This window comes from Miniopterus natalensis, chromosome 17 (genome assembly GCF_054644295.1).
Source record: "Miniopterus natalensis isolate mMinNat1 chromosome 17, mMinNat1.hap1, whole genome shotgun sequence".
Taxonomy (NCBI): domain Eukaryota; kingdom Metazoa; phylum Chordata; class Mammalia; order Chiroptera; family Miniopteridae; genus Miniopterus; species Miniopterus natalensis.
The window spans coordinates 42,539,797-42,548,410 of NC_142097.1; the positions used below are offsets into that span (position 1 = coordinate 42,539,797).

General features: G+C 53.5%; 1 protein-coding gene across 1 annotated transcript; it reads left to right on the forward strand.

Moving 5' to 3' along the window:
* The first annotated feature begins 858 nt into the window (after positions 1-858).
* On the forward strand, positions 859-8,614 carry TSEN54 (tRNA splicing endonuclease subunit 54). Its single transcript, XM_087826352.1, has 11 exons — positions 859-950; positions 1,085-1,249; positions 1,379-1,442; positions 1,529-1,612; positions 1,946-2,044; positions 3,033-3,085; positions 4,860-4,961; positions 5,181-5,800; positions 7,129-7,189; positions 7,534-7,650; positions 8,107-8,614. The coding sequence occupies exons 1-11, from the start codon at positions 859-861 to the stop codon at positions 8,255-8,257; spliced, it is 1,608 nt and encodes a 535-aa protein (XP_087682478.1). The 3' UTR covers positions 8,258-8,614.

Here is an 8,614-nt window from a genome sequence, read left to right on the forward strand (position 1 = left end):
GGAGTTCCAGTGGCCGAGCCGCGGCCACCCGGGGCTCTCTAGAGTTTAGACCGAAGGGTGTGTGACTGGATGGCAGAGAAGACGTGATGTTAAGGAGTCTGGGAACCGAGACCCGGGGACCCCTCTGGGGAAGTCCCCCGTGCTCTTTGCCCCTTGTCCTTCCCGGGACTCCCGCAGCGTCCTCCGCCGGGGTCCGGAGTCGCCGATCCCCAGGCTGGTCAGAGCAATGGTGCCACCTAGCGGAATGTGTGGGAGCGGCCCGCGGCGGCCGCGGGGTGGGCCCCAGCCTTGAGGAGGTGCGAATGACAGGCTGGGTGGCGCTTCAGCACCATCGTGAGCCGGACAGCGCCTCCCGCCCCCGGGTCCTCCAAACCCGGCTTCCAGGCCCCTCGAAAGGGACCTAATGGAAGACCCTGAAGAAACCCGAACCTACCCAGACCGCAACTGACAGCCCCCGGTGGCCTTCAGCTTGCGAAGCTGGAATTGGGGAACCCACCGCTCCCCCTTCTCTAAGCCCCCTCTTCTTCCGTCCTTGTCCAGCCAGATGGTGGGGACCAAAGCAGCCCAGGACGGCGGAGAGGAGGGTCACGCATTTGACTGTTCACACTGCACTTTCGGACGCCAGTTTCCTCACGTTTTACCAGAGAGGAGCCCAGAGGAGGGCTAGGGGCAGGGGAGAGAAGCTCTTGCAAATCCAGAACCCTGCAGACCCCCTGCCCCCGGGACTGAGGTAAATTTACGCGAGGAGCCGGGGCATCTGGGAAGGCCGGGAGCCGGCGGGTCGGTCGGGAGACCAGCGGAGCGCAGGTCCGACCGGCCGGCGCTAGGGCCACGCGGCGCCCCGGCGGTGGGCGGGGCATGGGCGGTGCGCGCGCAGGCGCAGGCGAAGGCCCGATGGATCCCGAACCGGAGCCCGCAACTGTGGAGGTTCCGGCGGGGCGCGTGCTCAGGTGCGGCGCGGCCCGGCCTGGAGGAGTCACGGGGCCCGTGGCGGGGGGCCCGGGGGGGACGGGGACCGGGGTTCAGGACTGGGCGGGGCGTCCCCGCGTGCGTGGCTCTGACCCCGCGTCTCCTCCTGCCCCAGTGCCCGGGAACTCGTCGCCGCCCGCTCGCGGCCCCAGAAGCTGCCCCAGCGCTCGCATGGCCCCAAGGACTTCCTCCCCGACGGCTCGGCCGCGCAGGCCGAGCGGCTGCGCCTGTGCCGCGTGGAGCTCTGGCAGCTGCTGGCGGAGGAGCGCGTGGAGCGCCTGTGAGGAGGCCGGGCCGGGGGCCGGGGGCGGGGGCCGGGGGCGGGGGCCGGGGGCGCGACCAGCCGCGCGGACGGGCCGGGTAGACTTATCGCGTGGACTGAGACGGACCCCAACCCACTGTTGGCCAGGGGCAGCTTGGTGGCCGCCGAGTGGAGACCGGAAGAGGGGTTCGTGGAGTTGAAGTCTCCTGCGGTGAGCGGCGGGGCTCGGGGGGCAGGGGAGCCGCCTTCTCTCCCCTCCGGGCTTCTTGGAGACGTTTGCTCTGGGGTCCCACACAGGGTAAATTCTGGCAGACCATGGGCTTCTCAGAGCAGGGCCGGCAGCGGCTTCACCCCGAGGAGGCGTTGTATTTGCTGGAGTGTGTGAGTGGGGCCCCAGGAGGGTGGGGAAGGGGGTTGGGACCCAGGAACCGGAAGAGCATGTGTTTTTTTTTTTTTGGAGAAAAACTACACACAACTGAGTATTCAGGGAGCTTGTAACCTGACTTGTAGAGCAGAAGACAAGAATGCCTTGCAGGATTCCCGTTCATATTGGTGTTGGTGCTGCTCCCCCCTTCCTGGTTGACAGTATCCTTGCTGTGACGCTTGCGGGGGGGCTGGGTGGGAGGGGCACAGATATTAAAGTCAGGAAGTTGCCCCAGTGGCTGTGCCCCTGCAGTGAGGGCTTACAAGTTGAACTGTTGGCCCCACTTCTAGGGCTCCATCCAACTCTTCCACCAAGACCTGCCGCTGTCTATCCAGGAGGCCTACCAGCTGCTGCTGACTGAGGACACCGTGAGTTTCCTGCAGTACCAGGTATCTGCCACCCTCTCCCAGGAGAGGAGCCACTCCTGTCCAAGTCAGTATTTACAAGTCTATAGAAGGTGCTAGCCACAGAGCCATATGCTAGGGCTACAAGACAGGCAAGAACTCTGCTATCATGGTGCTTACATTCCTAGTGGTGGCAATGAATGATAAATCAGCAAGCAAGAGAAGGATTGACTTCACAGAACTGAGTGCTAGGAACAAAACAACACGGGAGAGGGCCACAAGGCTAGAGACATAAGTGTGGCCTTCAGGAGCACATGGGTGGTATTTAAAACCAGTGGGCTGTATGGGTGTGTGGCCAGAGTGCACGGCTGCATCTGAGACCTAGGATACTCCAATATGAGGAGGTCAGGGAGGAGATGAGACACCAGAAACAGAGACCGAAGAGTCTAGCAACGCAGGAGAAACACCAGGAGAGGCGGCATCACAGAAGCCAAGAGGTCTTTCAGGGAAGTGGTCAGCTATGTTGAAGGATGAGAGATCAAGCAAGGTGGGAGACATTCCTGCACATATCTCCCCATAGGGATATGGGGACAGGAGAGTAAACGTGGGTCTTTACCAAAGACCACTCCCACCCCACCCCTGCCTGGAGGGATGGAGTGGGGTGTCCCCCACCTTCTGCCACCATCTTGTCCACATTGTAGTCAGGAACTTCACTTGTCAGCTTTAGTGTCAAATATTTTAGGGTGTAGTTCTTTGCCTGGCCCATTGGCTTTCAGCTTCTTGAGATTTGCATTTAAATCAAGAAACTGCTATATGTCAGTTGTGCCATGTAAGGTAAGCAAGAGACAGGAATTCATACTGAGACCTTAGTTTGGGGAGGGTGTTTATAATGGAGTGTGGTCCAACCAGTTCTGGGGTTTAGAGTCTGGGAGTGGGCAGGGGAGGGGGGTGGGGTATGGCTTCTGTCTGGAGAAACTATGTGGTATTTTCACAAGTGGACATATAACCTTTACTCTTTTTTTCTTCTTTTGAGGTCTTCAGCCATCTGAAGAGACTGGGCTATGTGGTTCGACGATTCCAACCAAGGTAAATCCCTATCCCATTTCCCTCCCGTTTGTTCTAGTCCTGGGACCTGGAATGACTAACCCCAAAGCAAAAAGTGGCCTTTGCTTACCTGGAGTCCTTGGCTGGAGCTGCAGTTACCTGGAGATGGGCTGGGAGCCTTTGCTGGAAATGCCCTATTGAGAGGCATGTTGGGACAATCTGGGTCATTTCAGCTTATCCTGGGTTGTCAAATTGAGCCCCATCTTTAGCCCGTTCGCTTCAGATAATGATTGATTACCTACAGTTCACTGTGAGCATGGAGATGCAGTACCAGGACAGGGCCTGGCACTTAGGTGTACAAGCAGATTTGTTGAGTGCAGGCATGAATGAAGGAGCAAGTGAGGAATTAGCAGTTGAATAGAATTTAGCATTCCTTTTGCTAGGTTAGATGTTCTTTCGTTTGGTGCCTCTGAAGGTCATCACCTTAGTAATCCAGCATTGGGGAGAGCCACAGAGAGCTCCAGACTTAGAGTGGAAACTGGTATAGGCTTTGTAGTTTCTCAGTACGTCACAAAAACTCTAGAATAGAGCTTTAACTTCTGGAATTGGAATATATCCTAAGGGAACAGTCACAGATGTCTGCAGATGATCACCTGTGAGAATGCTCATTCATCCACGCATTCAACAGTATTTGTTGACTACTTACCAGGTACCAGGCATTGTGCCCATTGCTGAGAAACAGCAGAGAGCAAAATCACTGCCCTACACAACTTACATTTAGTGGGGACCTTATACAAAATACCATCACCTTGCAAAATCAGTGAACTTGGAAACATCTGTGAGTCCAACAGAGGGCATGGTCATACGAATTAGTTTATCCTTTAGAGCAGCACTGCACACTAGAACTTTCTGTGATGATGAAAATGTTGTTTATACTGTCCAGTATCTGTGGCTTGTGCAACTGAGTTTTTATTTTTTTTAATCCTCACCTGAGAATATTTTTTCCATTGCTTTTCAGAGAGAATGGAAGGGGAGGGGAGAGAGAGAAACATTGATGTGAGAGAGACACATCAATTGGTTGCCTCCTGACCCAGGCTGGGGATCGAGCCTGCAACCGAGGTACATGCCCTTGGCTGGAATTGAACCCAGTACCGTTCAGTCCACAGGCCAATGCTCTAACCACTGAGCCAAACTGGCTAGGGTGTGCAACTGATTTTTAAATTTTATTTAATGTTAATGGATTTAAATATAACTTAGTTACTTATTTCTAGTGGTTTACCATATTGGGCAGTGCAACCTTAGAGCCATAAAAAAGAAATCATGGCCGGGAAGAATGCTATAGAAATAAGGAGCCATGTCCATAATATATTATTGACTGAAACAAAAATATTACATAGCAGTATGTCATTTTGGTTAGAAAACACCAAATACGGAGATAAGCAGTCTGTATGGTATTTATAAGAAACAAAAATGTTACAGTGGTATCCATGGGTTTTATTTTCATTTTTATTTTCTGTATTCTCTGGTCCTTGATTTTTCTCACCAGTGATTAATCATTTATTGCTAGCTCTGCAGGAGCCCTGGTTCCAGGGAGCCTCTGTTCAAAGATGCCATTGGTGAGATCCAGAGATGCATGGGCAGGCCCCTGTGGCCACCCCTATGTACCCTGCGGGCAGGTCTGCCTGGGCCGTAGCCCTTGGGCGTGGCTCTGACCCTGGCCCATTGACTTGTCTGCTGGGCCTGTCACTCACAGGCTCCCCTGGGAGCACCAGGCTGAGATGGTGGATCTGTTGCTCACTTCATTCTCACCCCACAGCTCCGTCCTGTCCCCTTATGAGAGGCAGCTGAACTTGGACAGCAGTGCCCAGCACCTGGAGGATCGGAACGGCAAGAGGAAGAGGAGGAGCTCGAGCTCTCGGTGATGCTCCCCACATGCCACCACCCAGGGAGCTGGGGTGGGGTGGGCAGAGCTGTGGAGAGTGTTGGTGTTTGGGGCCTTGGAGAATGCACCGGTAGGTTTAAGAGCTGGGCTTGGGCAGCTCCCACATAGGCTCAGGGAGGCATTGGGCACACATAGGACTTGTGCACCTCAGCAACCAGGAGCAGATGCGCTGTGTTTCCTCCCCACATCCCTCAGGTCCACTAATAAGAAGACCAAGGCCCTGGACAACCCCCTACAGGGAGTGGATGGGACACCCGAGAGCCTGCCTTCCTCTCTCCCACCTCCCTGCAACCAGAACAGCCGGTGCCCAGAGAAACCCCAGGAGTCAAGCCCCTTCCAGCTTCTGGGGTCCCTGGAGCCCTGCCCTGGCCTGGCCAGGGAGGTAGTGGGATGCAGCCTGGAAGGTGGCAAAGTAGAGAATGGGGTCAAGGGGGCTTGTAAGCCACGCTGGAACTTTGAGCAGATTTCCTTCCCCAACATGGCTTCAGATAGCCGCCACACCCTCCTGCTTGCCCCAGCCCCAGAGCTGCTCCCAGCCAATGTCACAGGGCGGGAGACAGACGCCGAGTCCTGGTGCCAGAAGCTGAACCAGCGGAAGGAGAAGCTCTCCAGACGGGAACGGGAGCAACAGGCAGAAGCCCAGCACTTGAGGGAGGATGTAAACGCAGATCCCGAGGTGCAGCGTTGCTCCAGCTGGCAGGAGTACAAGCAGCTGCTGCAGAGAAGGCACCTGCAGAGGACCCAGAACCGCCCCCAGCACCTGTGGGACCAGCCTGTCACCCCCTTGCTGCGTCCCGGCCAGGCAGACTCCCCAGGTACCCCCTCACCTGGCTTTAGCCCCATAGGTCACTGGCAGGTAAGGAATCACAAGACTTTGAACAGGGTACGATTGACCATGACTGATTGAGGCTTACGAAAGACGAGGGAGGAGAGCTGTCCTGTGAAGTGGAAACCCTCAGGGACAGCCTGTTCTGGGAAGCAGCAAAAGGACCCATGTGGGAAGGTTTAGAGGCAGTGAGTCAGTGCCAGAGGAGAAAAGAAATGAAAACTACGACCACGTCCTTTACATCATACACAAAATGCATGTGGATGGCTCTGCCACCAATTCGCTGTGACCCTGTTCTCCCAAATCTGTTAGAGGGAACAAGGAAGTGATATGTTGGCCAAATAAAAGGAAGGTTTACTGTATGCCCTGCAGTGTCAACAGGGAACTAATAGGGCAGTGATTTTCAACTGGTGTGCCGCAAGAATTTTTATTTTTAAAAAATTTTTATTTATTGCCTGGCCACGCCTGGCTCAGTGTTTGAGCATCGACCGAGGATTCAGGAGATCGTGGTTCTGTTCCTGGTCAGGGCACATGCCGGGTTGCGGGCTCGATCCCCAGTCAGGGGCATGCAGGAGGCAGCCGATCAATGATGACTCATCACTGATGTTTCTCTCTCTCTCTCTCTCTCTCCCCCTCTCCCTTCCTCTCTGAAGTCAATAAAGAGACATTTAAAAAAATAAAAATAAAATTTTTATTTATTGATTTTAGAGAGAGAGAAACATCAATTTGTTGTTCCACCTATTTATGCATTGTTGGTGGATTCTTGTATGTGCCCTGACTGGGGACCGAACCTGCAATCTTGGTGTATTGGGACAACACTCTAACCAACTGAGCTACCCAGCCAGGGCAAGAATTTTTAAAACATGCACTACCTGACTATTTAGTCAGGGGCACTAATCTTTTTTACCTTAGAATGTCAAGTAACAGCCAACACAACATAACTGTCTGGTGTGAATGAATCAAAATTACACCTTATTTTTTTTTCAGATCAAAAAAATACATTTTTTGGTGTGCCACAGAATTTTAGCAATTTATGCCATGAGATGAAAAAGGTTGAAAATCACTGTATTAGGGCAAGAATGGTATTAACGGATTCAGAACTACTTACAGGCCTTATAGGAACATGGTAGATTATAAGTAACTAGATTAGTGTTGCCTAATCAGTTATATTTCAGATAAACAACATGGACATACCTAGACTTTTGAAAATCATGTAAATCTGGGAATCTTAAACTAGACAGCAGATTGAGAAATGTCAGGGGAGTCTGTAGATGACTGACTGCCCTCCCCAATGACTTATTTTCACTATCCTTATAGCCGCAGTCCTTCAACATATCTCTGTGCTGCAGACAACACACCTTGTTGATGGAGGTGCTCGGTGAGTTTCCAGGTAGTGCCTGTCTACACAGTACTTTGGTTGCCAGCAGGAATTGGCAGCTGGGATGTGACTCCTAAAGTTGGGTATGAGCTGAGGGAATCATTCCAGGGACCCCTATCCTGGCTACTATTCATGTGTCTAGGGGAGAGGGAGAAGTGAGAGACAAGGTGGATTTACCCACCTTGAGATAAGCAGCTGAGCCTCCCCCTACCCCTCAAGTGGTACCTCACAGCAGGACCCCAGTTCCCCTGGACAGGCTGCTTCCTGAAACAGGGAGAGGAAAGGTGGTGTGCAAAGAAAAGGTGGAGCAGGAGAGTCCCTAAAGTTTCTTACTCTATTCTCAGGCTGCTGGAGAAGTCTGGGGGCTTGGAGATCAGCTTTGATGTTTACCAGGCTGACGCTGTGGCCACATTCCGAAAGAATAATCCTGGCCAGCCCTATGCCCGGATGTGCATCAGTGGGTACGAGACCAGCAAGCACTGCCCCCTGGCTGCTGCCAGTTATTTTGTAAACCAAGTAGACCTCCTCTTCACACCCCTGACCAGTTTGCCAGTCCCTGAAAGGTCCAGAGAGATTATGTGACTGACGTGAGGCCACACAGCCAGTTTGTGCTATGGGAACCCAAGCTTCCCAGTCCTCAGCCCTCATTCTTGGCATTTTCAGGTAGTGTCTCATATACCATTTTAGTCCTGACCTCAGTGAGGATCTCACTCTTCTTAGTCCCCTTACCCAACCTCAGGGTCTCTCTTGAACTTATCAGAGCCATGCCGTTTGCAGAGAGGAGAGCCCAGGGGCCAGACTTCCTGCACTCCCAACTCCTGTCTTAGTCTCCCTTCCCTGGGTGCCACAGAGGGCTGGGGTCTCAAAGCCTGTGGTTAGGCTATGTCCAGGTCTCAGTCTAACCTTTATCCCTGCAGATTTGATGAGCCAGTCCCAGACCTCTGCACCCTCAAGCGGTTGTCCTACCAGAGCCAGGATGTTCCTCTGATCTTTGCCGTGGTGGATCATGGAGACATCTCCTTCTACAGCTTCAGGGACTTCACACTGCCCAAGGATCTGGGACACTGACCAGCTCTGGCAGGGCCTGGGGCCTGCTTGAGGGGGGGGGGACCTGGACTGTCTACACTCAGGGACCATCTGAGCTGCCTCCTACACCCTGTAGCTGCAGGGGCTAGTCTGGGTCTTGGCCCTGGGTGTCTGATGCTTGCAGAAGAGCCACGCTGAGCCCCCCTACCTAGCTTCTGCAGCGCTTCCAAGCCCCAGGACTGAGACTGCTGCCTTACAGCTATCCCCTTGGAACTCAGCACTGTATTCTAGACCCAGAGAGGTGGGACGGAAGAGAGGACTCTGTGCCTTTAAACGAAAGGGTGCCTGCTTCATGCGATAAAGCCAAAAGCCATAGCCATTAAAAAATAGATCCCTTTT

What these genes read in the sequence shown, in the direction of transcription:
- TSEN54 (XM_087826352.1), top strand. Translation starts at nt 859, where the DNA reads ATGGGCGGTGCGCGCGCAGGCGCAGGCGAAGGCCCGATGGATCCCGAA. An exon ending in GAGGAGCGCGTGGAGCGCCT is followed by an intron (nt 1,250 to 1,378) that starts GTGAGGAGGCCG and finishes ACTGTTGGCCAG; the next exon opens with GGGCAGCTTGGTGGCCGCCG. An exon ending in AGGAGGAGCTCGAGCTCTCG is followed by an intron (nt 4,962 to 5,180) that starts GTGATGCTCCCC and finishes CACATCCCTCAG; the next exon opens with GTCCACTAATAAGAAGACCA.